This window comes from Anopheles funestus, chromosome 2RL, assembly GCF_943734845.2.
Source record: "Anopheles funestus chromosome 2RL, idAnoFuneDA-416_04, whole genome shotgun sequence".
Classification (NCBI taxonomy): domain Eukaryota; kingdom Metazoa; phylum Arthropoda; class Insecta; order Diptera; family Culicidae; genus Anopheles; species Anopheles funestus.
Genome location: NC_064598.1, coordinates 99,480,629 through 99,501,986, shown reverse-complemented (window position 1 = coordinate 99,501,986; position 21,358 = coordinate 99,480,629). Strand labels below are relative to the sequence as shown.

Here is a 21,358-nt window from a genome sequence, read left to right as displayed (position 1 = left end):
AACGGTTAGGTCACACTATAATACGACTGTGTATGATGTAACGATTGCGGTGTAGTGGTGATGTTGCAGAGATAAGCGTGACCATTAGCGCTAATGTTTGGCTAGATTCGCAAACATAGATGGAAGTTGTCGATGTATTTTGATGCTAACCTTTTTTTATGTGCTATTTAGACGCTTGTTGTGTTTGCAGGCAAGTGAAGTGGATAAACATGTGCGCACGAAACAATCGTTATTGTGATAGGGATGGAACTGTTACTACAAAACAGGTTCTCAGTCTGTGCCTAGGTTTTATGGAAGTGTCTTGCCGTTAGAAGATCAATGTCAGGGGAAAATATAGTGTATGATTGAAGTAAAGTCTCCATTTCCTACATTCTAGAACTCGTTATGACCAAGATGGAATTTGACAGTATACTTCAATTGAGCTTAAGTTGGTAAAAAATGATCCAGAGTCTGTTGTAGGATTTGGACTAATTTCAATAGATTTGAGATTCGTTGATTCGATGCTCAGGAACCGATTCTGTAGATTGTAGCGAAGACATACATAACTAGTATTTTATTCTCTTATTTCATGGAACTTTCTATCGTCGTTCGTTACTTTTGTAGTAATTTGTTAAATAAAGCTTCTCTTCCAAAAGATAGGTACTATTCTTTTTATTTGAGTTAAGCCATTGACTTAGATATTGCACTATGGTTAAATGGCTTGGTACGCCACATTCTTACAGTATACTAAACCGAAAATAAGTATACACACAATCCCAAAACATATCCCATGTAAATCCCGGCTACAAGTAGGCTCGTTTGTCACGAGTTCATCTACATCAAGAACTAGATTGTCATTCAATGCTTGATATCACAATCTTTTTTTCCCCGTTTTTAAGCTTAAATACTAGCTCGTTAAGACAGACATTATCTATGGTACATTAATTCTGCTTCCGGAGATAACCGAAAGAGTTGGCAACTGAAAAAAAACATAAAAAAGAGATTCATTATAGGACCGTTTAACATATTGGATATGTTGATGACTCCTGCTTACGTTCATATTCTTTGTGGTATAGCTCAAACATTTCGCCGAGAAGCTTTCCATCCGTTTCCAGACATTCTAGAGCTCCTCCGTACTTGGGACGCAAGCATTTGGCATCAACATGTGACATCAGTGAGTTCCAATCCTTTTGGTGGAAGAACAGCTACAAGAAGCGGCATAAAAGTCGTATAAAAATGATCCTTTACAGCAGTGGAAAACAGTTTTTCAACTTACCCGCTTACGTAGCTTTTCGGTCAGGAACGGTTTGAAGATGGCAAAGAGCATGTTGAACAGATAAGAATTGTTCACGATGTGTACCGATTTGAGGCGCATCGCCGTACATTGCTGGATCCAGTCGAGTGCCATCGCCGCGAACTTGGGCGTAAACTGCATGATTTGTGACAGTGACAGCCCCTCCATGTCCAGTATGACAATGGCACCGTTGAGCTGCGTTCGCGGCTCATACATGCCCGCTTCTAGTGCGATCTGTACAGCGCGGAATAGATCGGTAAGAGACACCTTCGATGGTTTCCATTTCTCTACAAAAGAAACAAAGTATACATGTACAGATTGACCGTTATGAAAACAGATTTCTCTTAAGGAAACAGGGTGAAGGAAACAAGATAACGCAGTGCCGTGGCTGTATAGAAGGTGTGCATTTATTTCGACAATGCTGGAACACATATCATTTCGCTGATTGACCAAAATCAGACGCGATTACGGTAGCGTCCGCAATAGTCCAAAAAAGGGTATGGAATCGTTATCGTACAACTACACATTCACAGTCGCTGGCTTCAATTCGGTTATGTGAACCAGTTTAAAGCAGACCCATCCTTTCTATCATATCGTTATCTTATCACAATCGCTTCGGGCAGGCTTATGTGCGCCTTGGTACCAAATTCATCCAGAAGCCATGTTTCGCGTTGAGACCGGCCGATGTTTCATCCAACACAATGGGAATGGTCAGTTTCGTGTCGGGTTTGATGATGAAGTTCGATAGCATTAGGAATAGAATGCACTTCGCTTGCATCAAAGCTAACCGAGAGCCAATGCAGTTTCGCAAACCCGTCCCGAATGGCACATACGCGTCCTGGTTGATGTTGTGCGGATCAGAAAATCGTTCCGGATCAAATCGCAGTGGGTCGGGGTAGAATTTCGCATCCAGATGGAAGGACTTCAGTGGTATCGATACATTTTGACCTCGTTCGATCGTCACCTGTGTGCCGTTCGTGTTGGTAAATGTGTAGTTCTTGGTACACTTGCGATTGGTAAGTCCGAGCGGTGTCCAACGACGCAGCGTTTCCGAGACAACCATGTCCAGATACTTCATCTTCTGCAGTATCTCGTAGGTTGGTGTTTTTCCATCCTCCAATTCCTCCCGTGTTGCGTCAATTTCCTCTCTCAAACGATCCTGGATCGATGGGTTTATGGCTAGCTCGTAGCTCGCGAAGCACAGCAATGTGGTTGTCGTCTCAATACCTCCGAAAAAGAAGGAAGCCGTAGCGCCCGCTATGTCAATATCTTCCCAACTCAACTTTCCTTCTCCCTTCTGCTCGACGGCATGAGTCTGCGCGGTGGAGAAGCCCGCGTCCTGCAGCGTTTCATCATCATGTTTTTCCGCCCCAAGTGTGTTCTTGCGCGCTTGCAGCAGCAGATGGATAAAGTCCGGCCGGGTAATTCGATTCGTTTCGCGCAACTTAATATTCCGCGACACCGCATCCAGATAGAACTCGTTCACATCCTTATACATGCCACTGAGCCGCAGGAAGCGGAATACTTTCGGGATGGTGGTAGCCATCAGGAACTTTAACCCGGGCAGTCCATCTATTTGTGCCAACCGTTTACCTTTCAGGAAGAACTCATTTTCACGATCCGTCAGCGAATCCACCTCGACTCCGAAGGAAATCGACGACATCACATCATTGCCGAGTCGCGAGTATAAATCTCGCAGCTCCATCGTGAAGGATTTGTCGCGGGAGAACACCACCAACCGGTCCATTGCGTCACCGGCACTCTTGGACAGGAGTCCGAACATACTGCGCATTTTGCTGCCGGTAAAGGCCGGACTCAAACCGGACCGATGCTGACGCCAATGCGTTCCATTGGTGAAGAAGAGCGAACGTGCCAGAATTGGATCCGTATCCGTGTAGAACTCCGTCACATGATCCGTAAAGTGATCAAAGTCCTTAATCGCCATCTGCTTGTACAATGTCGGATCGTGAACCAGGTAGGACGGTGTGCGCAGCGTAAACACACCCGAGATGCGTGTGTTCGGGAACATGTAGTAACCTTCGGAGGCGACATCTACAGCATGCTTTCCTTGGGTAAAGAATGACCACACCTGACCGAAAAACGGAACCGGCTTCACGTACGGGATGTTGCGCTTCTCGAAGTAATCGTACGTAGCGACACTCCACCGATAGAACAGATAAAGCGCCAACGGCAATGCCCACAGCAGAAACATTTTTGCGTCGAAATCGTGTGAGTCACCTTGATGGAGCGCCAAATTTATTATACTTCCTTCATGAACGCGTCGCACGAAACTAATGCTGAAGAGAACCCATTCCATAAACATAGTCCCACGAATATACGCACACATTCGAGAGCAGTGTGGTCATATCACACTAATCCATAGCAGAATGTACGCATGTTGGCTTTGTAGATAATGAATTATCATCGGTTTATTTGCCGTTGTGTTTGTGTCTGAGTTGCGATGAATTTTGGACAATGATTTGCAAGAAGAGGGTGCGGAATGATTTGCACATTGGTTTCGCGTCACCTTCCTATAGCCATAACGAGAAGTACACTCCCATAGAAGGCGAAAGAAAGCATTAGTGTTGCATCATTGCTGGGGGTTTATTGTGTTACTAGGGAAATATTTAGAACTTCTCTCAAAGATATCAGTAATTTTCCAGGCCAATAGACTTCATACAAACAGAAATTAATCCCGTATATAAGGCGCTTTGTTTGAATGAGATTCAAACCGTCTTAATATTTTGAAAACAATTCAAGGTCTGTTTTACACCCAGTTCGTTCCATTATCTATTCCCTTTGCTGAGAAATTGTTGTGCAGTTCAGCTAGGGAAATACATATATAGCTGTTCAAAGATTATCGCACCAAAGTAAACCCACCTGCCTCGGAGGGTAAACAAGCAATGATGATTATCGCCATCAGATGAGCGTTTTATTTTCCCATCATATGATGATCCCGTACTCGGTAAGATCATTACAAACGAATCTGTGACGAGTAAACATTTTTTGCTCATTTGAAGGGCATCATTTTAAAGCGCGGGAGCATCGAACCGGCTTTTATCACATACACACATATACCCACACACATATGCACGTATGATCACATAGAAACTCCCCTTATACACCTGGTAACAAATCAGTCAAATAAGAAATAATGTTTTAAAAAAACAGGTTCGTCGCTTGTCGCAGTTCTTTGATTTCGTCGTCGTATTGTACTTACTTCCACACTCGAGAACCAAAATGCGGGAACCGTGTTGATCACGCAGTGGGAGAAAATGGACCAATCCTTCCTCGTACACATGCTTCACCGACACAGGGTATAGTTCATCGCACAGGTCCGGATGTTTGCTTCGGAAGCGATAGTAGCGTTTAATCTAGAGAAATAACAGACAGTAAATTAAGCAAAAAAACAAACACACCGAACATTCGTTTCTCTTATTAGCACTTACCAGTTCGAAGGCGCTTTGTGCGTAGTACTTGCACGGACGCAGAAACTTAATCATGAACGGATCATTATCCATTGGCACGTAGAGAGTCTTTTCCTCTGTAACGAAAAGAATTAGAACAACCGGTTTCCGTCAGCGGATATTATTATTAGCATCGCCGAAGGGTAATTATTTGATCGTGCTGTTTGACACTGGAAATCGCTCCAGTATTGGCACGATCGTTTCAAGAACAAAGTACATTGGTTTAATTATAGCTACGCCACATATTGTGCGCTCTACATCCTCGGGGAGGCCAGCGTCAGATGGTGTCAAGTGCAGACCACGACTATTTTGAGGAGGTGTGTGACTGTGTGTGTCTCCCTGTAGGAAGGTTTCGATCGTCTATAGCTGTATGATTAGTTTAAGGATGTGTTGATCCATTGGGGGTAGGTTAAACGTAAGCATCACCCCCTTCTATCTCTTCTCTTCTATAGGTCAACTGTGATAGTTCGGAGTTATTGATTATGGAAATTAAAAACTCGCCTATATAGTGAGTGAGTGCCACGTCGAGCGAGTAGGTGAATAGAACGGAAGGTATTCTTTATGTACTGGTTTTTTTGTTTCAGAACAGCTTGTTTCTGACCCCTACGACAACATGGGCCTGTAATGAGCGTTAAGATAATTGCACCTGCATGGACTCTCATCACAGTGAAGGGGGTGACATCAATTGAAATGGCTTAATAGCTTCACAGTTTCTTAGTTAGAAGTCGGAGACTGCAATAAAAAGTCATTCAAAGATATTAAAAAATGAACTTTAATTTAAAATTCACAGATAATAATTTAATTTATAGCTAAACACTAAATGGCCTACCCCAACTGGTCCAACCCAACTAGCTCGGCACGATCAATTCATCACTCAACGTAAGGATGGTAATTTACGATTATTATTTTACAGTCATCGTAATGAAAACAAAAGAAAAACTAACGACTCACGCAAACTACCTTCTCCTCCATTCTCCAAAGGGGTGAGCCCCTTTACCTCATGTTGTCGTACGCAATCGAATCGTAGCTGTCAGCGAATAACGAACACTAGAACGCTGAAGCACAGGAGAGAATCAACAAACTGCCGGAAGAAAGCTGCCTGAGACGTACAACAGAAACGGATTCGTTACGTTTTTACACGTCATTTGAAATAACACAAATAGCCGGACGCCCTTTCGACGTCATTCGAGCGTTCGATTGCAAATTTTGGGCCACATTTCGTGTCGATGTCCGCGTTTTGCGTGGTTGGTGAACCTGCCTGTTCCGCCACAGCGATAAAAGTCCACCGTTCGCAGTAAAATTGTTGCAAACGTTGCTAATAGCACTGGCGGTATGTTTGTACAGTTGTCGTCTGCCTTGAAATGTGGTGCCTTCTACTCGGCCAGAGGATGTGGTTAGCAATGTGGTTGGGTTTAGATTCGATGGTACGTTAGGAATAGTTCCGACTGTAACGACTAATTACGCTTACAAGTAACTAGACGCACGGCTCTCAAGTTCAAGTTCGCTCCATGAGGAAGGCGTACGATTTATGACTTATTTGTCGATATCCTCCCCGAAAGGCCTTAGGTTACATGGATGGTGACGATTATACGGTGAATGGTGCTCTGGTTGGTACTTTAATTTCCTTTGTTTTATAATTTCCAACTGTACTATTGAGAAACTAAAAATATTTTACCTCCTAATACTTCTAACGCTAATCGCACAGGGACAGGGTCTAATTCGATCACACCAATTTTTAACCGTTGTTTGGAACCTGTTTTGAATAACCTCATTTGAATATCACTCACATCGCTTCACCGGGAAGAGTGAACTCCGTTTCTTTTTGGCGAAAAATCAAGGCTACATCACACTACACGGCGGAATATACTCGTTCGGGTAGAACTAATTTTGTGCGCCACACGAGTTCTTCCTTTCCTGATGCTACGTAACTGGCACATTATTTGGAGAAGACATTTAGCAAAGAAATCAAGATTTTCGTCGAATGTTGTCAAACAACTTTACCACCGGATCTGACCTTGCTTTCGGTTGGTTTTTTATACTATTAGATAACCTTGCGATGGAGTGTTTGGCCATGAACCAAGTTGGCTGCAAGCTAGTCACCCACAACGTCCGCATTGGGTGCAATGAGAACAGTTTTTAAACAGTACTCGAACCACAATTACGCCGTTCAACAGGGTGTTATTTTGTGGTGAGTTTCGGTGTTCCAATTTCGTCCCGTCTTACATCGTGTCGCATTCTAATCACGCACGAAACGTGTCTCGAAGCGCATCATACATACCTTGCAGTAGGGAACGCAATTCTTGCATTGACTTCTCCACCACGTCCGGCGTTTCGCGCAATTCTCGGGCGGCCTTTTCCTTTGCCTTCGCATCAGTATACTCGTCACCTTCCAGTGCGATCCGATAGCCATCGCCGAGGTCGAGATAGGGTACATTTTTGTCATCAAACTTTAACGTTGCCATGCTGCGTTGCACCACGTGTTGCTGAATCAGCTCGCTCAGTTGTTTCGCGTTTTTGAAAAGTCTACGTACGTGGATCGTATTACTACACCCGCTAACAGAAAATGTCACCGAAATTCACCAGTTTAGCACTTGTATGTATTTTGTTGTTCTTTCCTCAACCGCACATCTGCTCAGCACTGCGAGTGTGCTGGATGTTCGCTCTGATCACCGGGTGATTTCAACGACAAAATGAGCCGAACGGGAAGCGCGCAACTCTATTTTGTTCGTAGTAAATGCAGGGTTACTCGGTGAAGCTAAGGGGTAGTAGCTTGATTCATACGATACTATACTGGAGAATATTTGAAAACATTCGCAGTTCCTTATTTTTGTCCATCTATTTGTAGATTTGTAGTATCATTATAATATAAATGAAGAGTGAAATTTTTATATATTTGTGGCAATACAAATATAAATATAAATAAATAAAAAATAAATAATAAAAATATAAAAGGTAAGATATTCATTTGTGATAAACAAAGATAGAAAAGAAAAAATGCACATAAAAATTGAATACATTATCTTAAATGTTCAAACCTAAACTTTGCTACCCTGGATCAACCCCTGCCAAGTGACCGATGGAGCTTTAGGTGCTATTGTCGAAATTCTATTCGAAAAACAAAAGCTTCGACAATTTTCTTGCATACAACTTGAACGCAATGTGCAACCAATTTGTATACAACTGATGAATCTGGATTTTAAAAAATATTTGCCTTTCTGCGAATATTCACGGAGTTCTATGACTGTTAGAGGTTTAACAGGCTCGAATTGTGTAAATTTAAGGTTATTTCTTCATCATACATGTAACAAATCACTTTTCCTTGCTGTGTTACGTGTACGAACCAATCCTACACGTGAAATGGCTAAGCGACCGAAGCACTTACTTGGGAACGAATTTGATCTTAACCGCTTCTGCCACCTTCTCGCCGGATCAAGTTAGGCCTGTGTGCCGGAGTATTGCCGACCGGCTTGTGGAACGTTTTCTTCGTCAGTTTTCTTTCGCAAGTTTCGTTAGTTTAGCCATCTCTAAAGCTGTGTGCGTTAAGCATTCCCTCGTTCTTGGAGGCGTTCTTGCTCGACGACGAAATTCTTTCGGGCGCGTGCACTGGTTCAGGGCGCACGCAACTTTATTGTTTCTTGTCGTGTCTTTCGGGAAGCATCCGGCTGTGCGTGTTCATTCAGAATGGCTTTGCGTTACGATGAGCTGAAAGCTCCGTTTGTTGATTTCGGAAATGGAGTTAAGTTGGCGCTCAATTTGGAAGAGTTTACGGACGCGGCATCGAAGGAAAAGGCAGCCAAAGAGTTACGCGAAACAGCCGACGTGATGGACGCATCGATTCGGAAGCTTCGTGAGTTAATACAGCGTAAGTGTTGGAGGTCACTGGTTCATCGAACCAGGGTTGATGCGAAACCGCGCAACAGCTGATTTGTGTTAATTGAGTGGGATTGTGTTTTAGAGGAAAAGCAGCTAAAAGTTCCAATGGAGAATGAGGCGTACATGAGGCGTTTTTTACGCCCCAAAAAATACTATCCAGACAGTACGTTTGATATGGTGAGTGATGAAGTAATGATTTCGGAGGCTATGCTAATGATTAATTTGTGTTCCTTGTGTGCTAAAGATGAAAGCATTTTATCGCATGAAAGCGAGAGAAAATTTCATCTCCGATCACTTCACGACGAACTCGATTAAAAACGCTCTGGAGGATCGTGTGGTACAGATTCTGCCGAAGCGCGATCAACATGGGCGTCGCATACTGTACATGGAAATGGGAGGTAATGACACTCACCGATCGATCCCCACCGATCAACTCATGCATCTTCCAATTGCCATTCGGCACTGAATTTGCAGCAAAATGGAACTGCACGAAAGTACCATCGCTGGAGGCAATCCGTTGCACCAACATGCTAATGGAGATGGTTGGCCAAGAACCAACCACCCAGCTGAACGGTGTCGTGTTCGTCATCAACTTCGACAAGCTGTCGCTGTCGCATATCGGCCAGTTTCCCCCCAAGTTCGTGAAGACGGTGGTGGACCATGGGCAGAAGAACTCACCCCATCGCATCAAGGGCATACACATCGTAAACAATGCGCGCATGTTTAACATCTTTTTCAAGATATTCAAACCATTTCTGGGGAAGAAATGGAGCCAGCGGGTAGGTGATCGATAAGCTGGAGCAATTGATTGAATATTAAGCGCGTGCATTTCGTCCGCGAAATCTGGCTTCGCTTTGTTTTCAGATATTCTTACACGGTGTGGAGTTCAAATCGCTTCACGAACACATCGATGCCGACTGTTTGCCCTCGTTTCTGGGAGGAACGTACGAGCTGCCGGAGTATGATGGGGCAGTTATCGGACAGCTGTTGGATTGCTACAAGGAGAAATTTGAGCGTATGTCTGAAGAAAGAGGAAACCCTGAAAAGAGCACATCAAGCTATTTAATTTCCATATTTTTTTTCGTCCACAGAGGAGGAGAACTATGGATACGTCAATGAGGTGAAAGAATCTTAAACTGGAAATTGGTAATTTGCAGTAAAATGATCAATAATTGTGCTCCTGCTACATCACGAAGCGTAATAAACAAAGGTTAACTCATGAACTGCCGTAGATTTTCAATTTTTGTTGCAGTATATAAAAAACAAATAAACATGAAACAATTCATAAATCCTAGTAAGAGTAGTCTATTTATATATATACAGTATATAGTCGTATTCCTAGTAAGAAACATACTAAACGGACCTTGATATAAGCGCATCTTTGTATGTAGTTAATTTGTGGGTAAAGAAAGAATAAACACAAATGAAGTTCTTTGATAATTTTCAATTTATTTCACTAACCCCTTCAGTGAAAGATTTTCTAAAACGGAAAACAATACATAAGCTTACAATACTCACTTCACGCAGACGTTAATTTTCACTCGTTTGTCCATTCCGACAACCTTAAACGTGTTTGATCGTCACAAAAACTTACGGTGCCGCACGTATCTAATAAAACCAATAAATAAACTTGTCATTTCATTTCATCTTGCCCTTCACCACGCAAACACACATTCGGTGCGGTACTTGAACTTTAATTTATGCCCGTGAGAAATAATGTCGCTGAGGCAGACGAAGCCGACGAGACGCTGGCCGAGACGTTTCAATGTCAACACTCCCAATCCGCCGAAATGCGCCCGGTCGTGGTGTTGGTCCGCTTGCTTTAAGCATCTTACCATTAACCCTCAAGCATGTCACGGTGTCCCACTACGCTTACCTAATCGCTTACACACTAATCGCGAACCGCAGCTCGAACTGTTCTGTTATGTGACGGTCAGCTGTTTGCGATAGAACTGAACGCACTGAAGTAGAGCTGGGAGTAGGGGGGCTTTTTTGCGATGCGGCTATAGATCACAGATTGGCGGCAGCAACACGGCACAGCTGTGGCACGGTGTGGAAGCATTCTCACTTGCTCTCGTCATACCCATACGCGTCCATCGCTGTTTCATGAAGCATTCCAGAAAATCAGGCCAACGATGGAAAAGAAAATAAAAAAAGGAAACACATGCATTAGTCACCTGTACCATGCTGACACTTGAACCTGATCTTGGTCGACTTACTTTCGTAGTGCTTATCGTAAAGCTGCATAAAGTCACCGAGCAGCTGACCTTCGCACTCGGGCGCATCGAGCGTACCGCCGTACGCGGGCGGTAAACACTTCGCGCTGATGCATTTGGTCAGCGAGCTGAAGTCACGGTTGTGGAAGTGCATCTTATCTCGCAGCTCCTTCGAGATGAATGGCTTGAAGATGGTGAACAGCACATTGAACAGCATCGAGTTGTTGACGATGTGGATGCTCTTCAGCTGCAATGGGCAACACTTTTGGATCCACTGCAGGCTTACCATTGCGTGCTTTGGCGATGCCTGCGCAACGTGCGACATCGAAAGGCCCTCAAAGTCGAAGATGATACGAATGCCGTTCATCTGCACGAGCGGATCCATCAGCGAGGCTTCAATGTTGATGCGGAACAGGGCTACGACGTCGTACATCGATACCTTCGAAGTGTTCCATTTACCTGGTTGGGTGCAAAAGGATTACAAGACAAGCAAACAGTGTTAATAACTCGGTGGCAAAAGGTTACACAGGTTGGTTTTACGGAGCAGAACAACCAAAACAAAACCCCGGAAGGAAGGTTTTTACTGCCGGATTAGATTGAATCAAAAAAAGGCGAAAGGCAGACAGGCGTGACCCGCTATTATGGCTGGCTTCTGTGCTGCTATTTAAAAGTGTTGAGTGAATCATTTTCTTTGGAGGAAATGATGTGCTTATTTGGTATAAAAGTGAAACCAACCGTAATATGGGAAGTTTATATTGATTAGGGCAGTTGGTTTTGCACGGCATAATAAGTTAGAATACAAATGATTCCATGAGTCATTATAATAGCAACAATTATTATTGAGTTCATTATTAATGATAAATAGATTTTTTTTTAATTTTTAATATTGAAAAATGAATTCTAATTGCTCTCGATACTACTCCCTGAACTAAAAAGCATTAAACGCCTGAAAGTATACAATCAAATGTATTCAGAGATTTTATGATTTTCCACATTTTTATCTATTTTTGAATTATCTTTAATTCATATATTTATATTTGAAATACCTTGTTGATCATTGGAAAGTAAGTTTACATTGATCATTAAAAAAGACGACCTTTGACGCCATCAATTAAAAGAAATAATGAAATTTATCTGATACAACCGTGTACACGAACGGTTATGTTCATTCTGCCAATTAATTTATTTATTGTCTACAGTGGGAATGGGCACTTTTTCCGGGTTGCGTCATTAAGCGTGAACGTGACGGGTTGCTAGTACTCTCATTTTGATCCCAATGCTAATTCTTCCTTACTTCCCGAACCGGTACGAATTAGTATTTATTGATTCCGACTGCAAACCCAACTGCCACTGTCAATCTTTCCATTCTACGTTCGTTTAATTGTAACGATTTGTAATCTGGTCGCGATTTCACCTTGTAGGAATATTCCATGGTACTTCTCCCGTTGGTGAAGTAAAACACGAAACCTACGTCAAGGTAAAGTAAATGTTAAAAGTGACCGGTTGCCGGTGCGTCACAGCTCCAGTGCGATGAAAGTAACAACACTCGGAATTGGATGATTGCGAGGGTCGCTTATGCAACGGCTGCGACAGCGGATGCTATAGACCGGAGAAAATAGGTCAAGATCGCAATCCGCGGTGATAATGAAAGTATTGTTGAAAATAAGAACATTTCAACCGTTTCGTAAGGAGAACTTTAAAAGTCAACAGCAATTAAATTGAACCACTAAATCAAAATTAGCTCAGTGATATATAGCACTTCATGAAATGACTTAATAAGTTTTAGAAAAACTTTTAAATTGTTCAAAACAACCATTCAATCTATGAAGAAATAAATAATAACGTTTTTGTAACGATTTGTAGCGTAAACCTCACTGTTTCGTGTGCTTTGAGATAATTTGTTTCATTTGTTTCACAATTTCATTTAAAATCAATCTAGGTGATACTGCCTAGATGTGTTGAAACTACAGTCGCCCTATGACAAGCTCTTAAACAATAGAAAATGAGCACACGATCACACCTGTGTTGGCGGTAGCACAATGGATGATAGGGTCGTTGCAAAAATGCGCACCCTTCCCAGCATATTACAGGGTACGTATGTTTACCACCCCAGCATCCATTTCGTAAGACAATATTAGCACACATTTACCGGGCAACAGCACCGGAGCAAATGTCTATATAGCAGCAGTAGCATGACAGCACGATCATGTTTCAAACCACTAGAGGAAAAAGAGGCGAAATCGAAAACAAACCAAAACCGAAGAAGAAAACAAGACTGTTGCAAAAGCAATGCTGACGTTAGTGGTGTAGAATTTTTTGAACTGCTGGGAAGCAAAGTGATCTGCTAGGTTGATCTTTTCACTCCAATGGATGTCAGCAAAAATGGCTGCTTCAATGGCCAAAAGGGTGGAGCTTTAAAAACTGGTTTCGTTGGGAGGAAGAGTAAGGTAAGTTTTACCAAAAACAAACGTGTCACTGTTTGATTCGTTTAACATCGAACCCGGGTCAACGAACGCTTCGTGGAAGTTTGATTTGAGCGCAAAACTTCAGGTTGCATCCGAGCATAAGTACTTACGTCCAAGCTGGGTAACGCATATGCCAGTACCGTCGTCATCACGCAGTGGCAGAAAGCTCACCATGCCCGAGTCGTAGATGTGCCGTATGTGCGATGGTTTGATACGACCTTCGTAGTAATCCTTGCCGTAGCTGCGCTTCATCGCGAACGTATGTCGGATGCAGTCGAACGCCTTCTGCACATCGTACGCTAATGGGCGCAGGAACTTCAGCAGGAACTTTTCGTCGTCCAGCGGCACGGTAAGCTTCTTCTCGTCTCGCAACAGCTCCCGGAGCTGTTCCAACGAGCGAGCCTGGTTTTCGGGTGTTTCGTTCAGCTCGTGCTCCGCTTTCGCGATCCAACGCTGCTCGGTGTAGTCATCATCTTGCAGATAGATGATGTAGCCCCGTCCGAGATCGATGTACGGGTAGTTCTTTTCGTTGTATTTGATCGACATTTTTGGGTTTGTTTTTCGTTTCAGACTTGTGTTCACTTCAATAACCGGGTTTTAAGGGTAAAGCTAGATATTCACCAAGGATTTTCACTTTCCAACCGAAGGCATTAATGGTGAATCAGGGACGCAAGATCTGTGCACCAACCACACGAACAATCCTCCAATTACCACTTCCAAAACAAATTCAACAAACTAACAGCCTGGCGACCTTGAGCCCGATGGTGTGTTGGACTCAGTCTCACGCCGTGAGGGTTTTATTTCCTAAAAAAAGGCCTTTTGTTGTGTCCTACACCACACGCAGCACCACTTGACCCAAAACGGGCCCGAACCGGCTCGGGGGGTGAAGGGTGTACACAAACGAACCACCACGCACGCACGCACGCACGGAACGAGAGGGTTTTTTTTCTAGAGTTGGAATAAAGCAAAGTAAAAATTGCACAACGAGCAAAACGATCCACACCGCACAACGTTTCAACGATGACTGTTGTTCGAAACTTTAAGCCACAGAGCTACATTCGTTCCCGAGCTGAACGATGAATGAAACCGTCCGATCATCTCACCATTCGCTTTATAGACTTCCGCGGGAGCGTTAACGTTCTGAGTATGTTTGGAGCCGATCCGGCAATCGTTCGGCGATCGCAACCGTTTTGTGGTGTTGGTGACCTTTTGCTACCTTAGTGTCTATGCTGGTGCTGTTTGCGTATGCGTTTTTATTTGTTTATTGAGCTCACTATCATCCATCGCCCGCGGTTAAAACGAAAGACTGCACACCGGACGGTAAGCGACGAACCTTCGGCCGACGGGGGAACTGCACATACGTACACGCACGATTGTAAGGCACGGCTTCTGGATGGGAAATTTCGGTGGTGTATTTTTCCGTGCTACTTGTTTCACGGGTTTTACTAGCTTGTCACCTGCAGAAAATTCCACCAGCGGCCTTCGAAAGGCTGCTCGTGCGAGACCATGACATTGGGGGGTGATTGAGGTGATAATCGAATTTACTGTGCAATTTGGAGCTAACAAACAATGGCCTCAAGGGTATTCATAGTGGACAGGAAAAGGAGACTATCAATGAAAGGAAATTGCTTATTTTATATTAATTTTAATACACTAGCAGATTTTAAAATGCGGGTTAAATATTTTGTTTATTAATAGACCATAACTTACATTATTTGTGTACCCATCAAACGATCTTTCCTCGATCTGTTACGCAAACGGTTCATATTGATCTTCATGTTTTACTTTCAATCTCTCATTCTCACTCATATGCCAGTTTTTTTGCATCAGATGGCGCTCAGTGGTTGAAGCTGTACATACTGGGTAGCTTCTTCACGTTTGCCTAATACTTCAGACAGCAAACATTGAAATTGTTGTGAAACAACACACCATCTGCTTGATCGAGCCGCTCGCAATCTTCTTCAAAGCAATTGTAAGCGTAGTGGTTTCAAGATTGAAACCAATGAAAACGGAATAAGCTTGTGTAAAGATCGAAACAAGCTGTAAGAAAGATCGTAACAAAATCATTTACGTTTGTAAGTTTTGTCATGCGGGAAGACATTGGTGTTCTTAATTATCACTCGAAATGTATAGTTTAGATTCCAAATTCCCTGAAATCATGTAATTTGCATATCGAAAATCATTGCTTTAATCCTACTGTTTTAATGAGATTGTCAATAAGACGTAAGTGCGCATTAAAGACGACCGTTTCAATTGCAGGAACCGGACACAACAAACTTGCGGTGGGGAACCATCAATCACGTACACATGCACCCTCAGTATGTTGCCCTCTGTGCCGGATGAAGCGCAATGATCGAAAGATAATTATTTTCCATCTGTGCTGTGTAAGCGGACTGTAGGATATGATTTGTTGTAATCGTGCTGACCATCACGTTTTACGGTTCGTTGAGTCTAGTACAGTGCGGGGCATCAACTCAATGCTTTCAATTAGTCAAGTGTGAGAATGGTAGAACAACAGAATAAACAATTTCAAAATATTCCTTTGTTACCTCATTTCAGGTGTATCGGCGTGTGTTTCCTTTCCGAAATGTTGTTCCGAAAATCTGTCGCCCCTACTCGAATGCACTACATGCAGTACTTTTGCCTTCTTTTATCTGCACGACTTTACGCTCTACATATCTTTTTCGTCAAATGAACAAAGGTTACAAAGGTCTCAAGGCAGCGTCTCCCAAAAACTGTAAACTCACTACCATCTGTATCAACATTTCAGTCGCGAAATTCGCTCAAAACATTTGTTATGTAAACCCCTTTGCTGATAACACCACCAGCCCGTATTTCGCGGGGGGGATTCAACCTAATCGGGTGACTGGGTACTACTGCAGTTTGCATCGTATCTGTAATCCAATACACCGATAAGCGGCCAGATCCCAATTCGAGTACTTAAATCGTGCCAATCGACCGACCGGCTCTACTTTCGCTGGCGTCTTTCTGACTCCGTGTTCCTTGTTTGTGATACCCGATTGTCTCGTTGTGTTTGACGATATTTCCAAAATGCCTGGTCCGTTTGAGATCGATCGTTCGCCACCGAGCGCTGAGTTGCTGGAGGTAGCCAAACAGGAGCTTCGGGAGACACCGGAAGTCCGTGCTGCCGCCATTGAGGAGCTGCGCAAGCTGCTTAAGGCGAGCGACCTAAACTTCCCGGACGACGAGGAGTTCTTGCTGATTTACCTACGTCCAACGAAGTTCTATCCCGAAAGTGCACTGAAGTTGGTAAGTTAGTTAGAAAACCATTTCTGGAGGTTCATCGAGAATAATCGTGAAGTGTGTACCCATTGTGTTCTAAAGATGCGCAATGTAGCCGAGTTTAACAAGAACTACAAGGATCTGCTGCACAATTTGATGCCGGTGGATGTGAAGCCAGTGTTCGTCGATCATGGGCTGATCAACATTTTCACTAGCCGGGATCAGAAGGGTCGCCGCCTGATGGTGGTGCATATGGGCGAAAAGTGGAACACAAAGGAGGTGACCGAAGATCAAATCTTCCGGGCGCTCTATACCATCCAGAAGCTGGCCGTCCTCGAGCCGGCGACTCAGATCAACGGGGCGGTCGTAATCTACGACTTCAAGGGCATGGGCATGGGTCACGTGAAGGCTATGTCGACGAGCGGTGCCAAGCGTCTGCTGACGTTCATCCAGGAGGCTTGTCCGTTGCGCATGAAGGCTGTCCACTTCGTTAACGAGCCGATGATTTTCAATATGGTGTGGTCGCTGTTCAAGCCTTTCGTGAAGGAGAAGCTGAACAAGCGTGTAAGTAGAAAGTGCCCAGCGGCCTTGATCGTATGCGGAGTTTCCGGATAGATCGTGCATTAATCATGCTCTTGTTCTGTGCTTTATGATGTTAACAGATGTTCTTCCACGGTGAGAAGATGGCTAAGCTGCACGAACACATCCCCAAGGAGTACCTGCCATCCAACTACGGAGGAACTCTCCCGGCGCTGGATTACGGTGGCAAGGAATGGTACCCGGTTGCTGAGCAGTTCACCGACTTCATCACAAAATGGAACACGTGCGGTTTCAAATAGAGACCTAGTCATTTCATCAATTCTATTCAACCCTTATGTCCATTTCAAAAGATTATAATAATTACTTAAAAATGAAACAAAAACATCTCATGCCTTGTTGTTTTACTGTTCCCATGCTTCCATATCACCGTTGACCTTTGTTCGAGAAGGCGGTTTAATCCTTCTCGATCAATTACGATAAGATTAAGCTGGAGTATGTTTTATGTGTGGGGGGGGGGGGGGGATTTTCTTAAGCGATGACTATTGAAATCGATTTACAACCGACCCGTTGGTAGATTTGATTTTAATCGAAAGTCAATAGTTGTCGATACGCTAACGGATGATATAATGGGGTGCTACCGTACTGCTCTTTCCAATGTGACAATAGATATGCTGATCCAAAAATACGTTTTGTATTGCAATCTTTACCATAATGAAACTCCTTACATTGAATCTTTTACAAGCTTTATTTATGCACGTAACTCATAACAAGTCGATAACAAATGCAACACAAAATGCATCATGGCTTTTGAGGGTTCCAATTGATTCACAACGCGCCACTCGAGCGATCCCACTGTGCACCGAATTGTGCTGAGGGGCACGAAAAAGTTGAAACTAAAAATATAACACTTGAATCCGTTGGGAAGATGAATGATAAGCGTCGCAATAGAGAGAGAGATGAGGAGAGAAAGAAAAAAACAATCGTTTGACGTCTATAGGGAACTTACAACGACCGATTGATAACGACTTAGACGGCGTGCGAGTTCGTTTCCTACTCAATCTCTCTTCTTCTCGTTCTCCTTTTCAGTCAGTGAGACAGCGGGGTTTGATGATAACGATGCAATTGCCAAGTGGCTGCGACTCGAATTGTTCAGTATGTCATGTTTTACTTAAATCCACACGAGTTCCATTTCTTGATGAACTCGAGATGCTGTTCTGCTACTGGATACCAATCCTTGCCACCGTAGTCCAGTGCCGGAAGACTTCCTCCGTAGTTCGACGGTAGGTACTCCTTGTGCACATGTTCATGTAACTTCGACAGTTTGTCGCCATGGAAGAACATCTACAACGGAGAAAAATATTGGTCACTCGAGATCCATTTCTGCAAACGCCTTTGCTGTAAAAGTGATTCATGCTTACGCGCTTGTTCAGTTTCTCCTTCACGAAAGGCTTGAACAGAGTCCACACCATACTGAACACCATGGGTTGGTTGATGAAATGGATGCCCTTTACACGCAGTGGACTGGCCTCCTGGATAAAGGTCAGTAGACGCTTAGCGCCACCGGGTGACATCGCTTTGACGTGCTTCATGCCCATTCCCTTAAAGTCATAGATCACCACCACACCGTTGATCTGGGTGGCCGGTTCCAGCATGGCCAGCTTGTGAATCGTGTACAGCACACGGAAGATGTGCTCCTCCGACACTGCCTTCGGATCCCAGGTTTCGCCCATGTTCACGATCATCATGCGACGCCCATGCTGATCCCGATTGGTCAGAATGTTGATAATGTTGTGCTCGATAAATACATTCTGCACATCACTGGGCATCAAGTTGAAAAGGGTTTCCTTGTAGCTTTTGTTGAACTCCGCAATGTTGCGCATCTACAATCGTAAATTAAATGTATTACACAAGACTGTTCACAATTACTGGCTTCCCAATCTTACCAACTTCAGTGCACTTTCTGGGTAGAACTTCGTTGGGCGAAGGAAAATAATCAGGAACTCTTCGTCATTCGGGTAGTTGAGATCCGTTGCCGCTTCCAGGAGCTTGCGGAGCTCTTCTACAGCAGCCGCACGTACCTCCGGTGTCTCACGAAGCTCCTGCTTGGCAACCTCCAGCAACTCTGCGCTCGGGGGCGCTGTCTCCAGCTCAAACTTTCCCATGGCCGCTCGATTCTAATCCACCTCCGTCCACAACGATGGTCAGCAGTACACTGTGACTCCTGTTAGATCCCGACCCCGAACGGTTCTGACCGTCTGCGCTATGCATTCCGGTGCTTCTTCAGTCCGTACCCCGTTATCAGTCATCCCGAGCTCAGTTGTTTACGTGCGCGTCCTTTACACTGATACCCTTGCCGCATCGATTCGTAGTTTCGTTAGATTAGGTCCGGTGCTTTCTATCGGACGCGCTCACATTTGGCAGCGTCTTCTCGGGTCGTCTGCCACTATCAGCTTTCTGCCCAATCCCCTGCAAGGTGCCATAGAGAGATAAACGACGGTAAACGCTGTCCAATACACTTCGCCCACCAGAGACGGTGCTGGGGTAGCACGGTGAAGCATTGATTGGATTCTTATAATCCAAACACAAACGAACGCGAAAGGCCGTTAGCACTTGAAGGAAGTGAACTGCTTCGCGCGATTGATAACAGGGAAACGAAGCATGTACGAACAATCTCCGAACATTCGTCTTATCAGACTGGTAGTTGAGACTATTTGGTGGTTGGGTTTGGTGACAAAATGTTGTTACATTGAGGTATGACGGGGAGGGAAGAGCTACCGATGGACTTTGGCTGGACGAGCATTTGTTCTTGGCTGGCTTTTACGAATTCTGATGCAGCTAACCGATGGAAGGGTAAAGGTTGACATAGACACGCTAAGAGTAGGAAAAAATCTCAACAATGGCATATGTTGATGTAACTAAATTCAATAAAGAATTGCACTTTGGAATCAGTTGTTCGTTTCATCAACAGTAATCTTTTTCGTTCTATTGCTGGATAGGTTAATGGCTTTGAAAGTAAACAGATTGACATTTATTTTGCTCCCTACAAAAAAAACGAAACACAACAATGGTTGCATGGTATAATATTCACTTGTAGATGTGTAAAGCATGACAAACTGATAAGCACTCATCGTGCTTGTCGATCTTTCGCACTATTCATACGCGATCGTTGCATAATAAGATTAGAGTCTAGCATTTGCGGATCTAGACGGAGTAGGCGGCCGCCTAGGGCCCCGCCAGTCATGGGGACCTCGAGGAAAGCAAATGTATATGTATGTTGGTAGCAAAAGAAAAGCTTTCTTCTAGCCATGGCACACTCGCCACCAAGGAGCCCCATTTAAAAAAAGAAAAACATTACTTGAGTGAAAAGAAACTTATTTTAACCAGTTCGCATTAAAATAAATCAACTTTCAAAATTTTCCAAAATTATTCCAAAAAAGGAGACTTAGGAGATTTCTCTCTCTCTCTTCTTGGCTTTTTAACGACCTTACAGGTCACGCCGGCCATTTCTGGCTTACTAGACTTATTTTACCACGTAGCCGGATAGTCAGTCCATGCTACGGGGGGACGGTCCGGATGGGATATGAACCCGGTCCGGCCGCGTGGTCTGGCGCCGTTTATCACATGCACCATCGGGCCGCCCGATGGAGATTTATGACGGGTTTTTTTTATGACTCCGAAATGAGTCGTTAAACGAGCTGACCCCTAATAACGACTCATTCACTCGGAGTTGATTCACTAAAAAGAGTTGTTATTCCCATATCTACCCCAAAACCGTAGCTCGGCTAGAAATCGGTGAAAACACGGAAAAACCGATTTGCACTGCAGTTTTCTCCCTCTGGTGGGCGTGGGGGGGGTGGTGGATGATCGGGAAATTGTTTTCCACGCTCCTCTCGGCGAGACGCGTCGATTGAGGGGTCACACGATGGTGTTTGGCCGGAAAATTTGGTACCCCCAAAAACGCTTTTCCGGCTGGTGTGCCCTGAGGGTGTGGAAATCGGTGCGGGTGTGACTGGAACTAGGTGGAGGACTTCCACCCGCGCATTTCCGCCAAACACCCCAAAGCCGTAGCTCGGCTAGAAATCGGTGAAAACACGGAAAAACCGATTTCCGCTGCAGTTTTCCTCCTCTGGTGGGCGAGAGGGGGGTGGTGGATGATCGGGAAATTGTTTTCCACGCTCCTCTCGGCGAGACGCGTCGATTGAGGGGTCACACGATGGTGTTTGACCGGAAAATTTGGTACCCCCAAAAACGCTTTTCCGGCTGGTGTGCCCTGGGAGTGTG

The 21,358-nt window shown here is 44.2% G+C and overlaps 6 protein-coding genes across 6 annotated transcripts; 2 read left to right on the top strand and 4 right to left on the bottom strand.

Annotated features, from left to right (window-relative positions):
• Nucleotides 1-621: 621 nt before the first annotated feature.
• LOC125763539 (alpha-tocopherol transfer protein-like) lies at nucleotides 622-7,444 on the bottom strand. Its single transcript, XM_049426818.1, has 6 exons — nucleotides 7,019-7,444; nucleotides 4,723-4,817; nucleotides 4,494-4,647; nucleotides 1,256-1,560; nucleotides 1,034-1,184; nucleotides 622-958 (listed from the first exon to the last, which is right to left on the bottom strand). The coding sequence occupies exons 1-6, from the start codon at nucleotides 7,200-7,202 to the stop codon at nucleotides 921-923; spliced, it is 927 nt and encodes a 308-aa protein (XP_049282775.1). The 5' UTR covers nucleotides 7,203-7,444; the 3' UTR covers nucleotides 622-920.
• Nucleotides 1,657-4,387, bottom strand: LOC125763445 (probable cytochrome P450 9f2). Its single transcript, XM_049426657.1, has one exon. It carries the CDS (start codon nucleotides 3,618-3,620, stop codon nucleotides 1,899-1,901), a length of 1,722 nt encoding a protein of 573 aa, XP_049282614.1. The 5' UTR covers nucleotides 3,621-4,387; the 3' UTR covers nucleotides 1,657-1,898.
• Nucleotides 7,445-8,170: 726 nt separating the features above from the next.
• On the top strand, nucleotides 8,171-9,907 carry LOC125763538 (retinaldehyde-binding protein 1-like). Its single transcript, XM_049426817.1, has 6 exons — nucleotides 8,171-8,602; nucleotides 8,696-8,790; nucleotides 8,858-9,011; nucleotides 9,088-9,392; nucleotides 9,478-9,628; nucleotides 9,705-9,907. Exons 1-6 carry the CDS (start codon nucleotides 8,422-8,424, stop codon nucleotides 9,746-9,748), a joined length of 930 nt encoding a protein of 309 aa, XP_049282774.1. The 5' UTR covers nucleotides 8,171-8,421; the 3' UTR covers nucleotides 9,749-9,907.
• A 135-nt stretch (nucleotides 9,908-10,042) lies between these two features.
• LOC125763540 (alpha-tocopherol transfer protein-like) lies at nucleotides 10,043-14,394 on the bottom strand. Its single transcript, XM_049426819.1, has 3 exons — nucleotides 13,405-14,394; nucleotides 10,833-11,288; nucleotides 10,043-10,712 (listed from the first exon to the last, which is right to left on the bottom strand). Exons 1-3 carry the CDS (start codon nucleotides 13,838-13,840, stop codon nucleotides 10,678-10,680), a joined length of 927 nt encoding a protein of 308 aa, XP_049282776.1. The 5' UTR covers nucleotides 13,841-14,394; the 3' UTR covers nucleotides 10,043-10,677.
• Nucleotides 14,395-15,546: 1,152 nt separating this feature from the next.
• Nucleotides 15,547-17,588, top strand: LOC125763553 (retinaldehyde-binding protein 1-like). The gene is made up of 3 exons (XM_049426844.1): nucleotides 15,547-16,564; nucleotides 16,640-17,101; nucleotides 17,200-17,588. Exons 1-3 carry the CDS (start codon nucleotides 16,346-16,348, stop codon nucleotides 17,374-17,376), a joined length of 858 nt encoding a protein of 285 aa, XP_049282801.1. The 5' UTR covers nucleotides 15,547-16,345; the 3' UTR covers nucleotides 17,377-17,588.
• A 215-nt stretch (nucleotides 17,589-17,803) lies between these two features.
• Nucleotides 17,804-19,471, bottom strand: LOC125763552 (retinaldehyde-binding protein 1-like). Its single transcript, XM_049426843.1, has 3 exons — nucleotides 19,021-19,471; nucleotides 18,496-18,957; nucleotides 17,804-18,418 (listed from the first exon to the last, which is right to left on the bottom strand). The coding sequence occupies exons 1-3, from the start codon at nucleotides 19,237-19,239 to the stop codon at nucleotides 18,242-18,244; spliced, it is 858 nt and encodes a 285-aa protein (XP_049282800.1). The 5' UTR covers nucleotides 19,240-19,471; the 3' UTR covers nucleotides 17,804-18,241.
• Nucleotides 19,472-21,358: the final 1,887 nt, after the last annotated feature.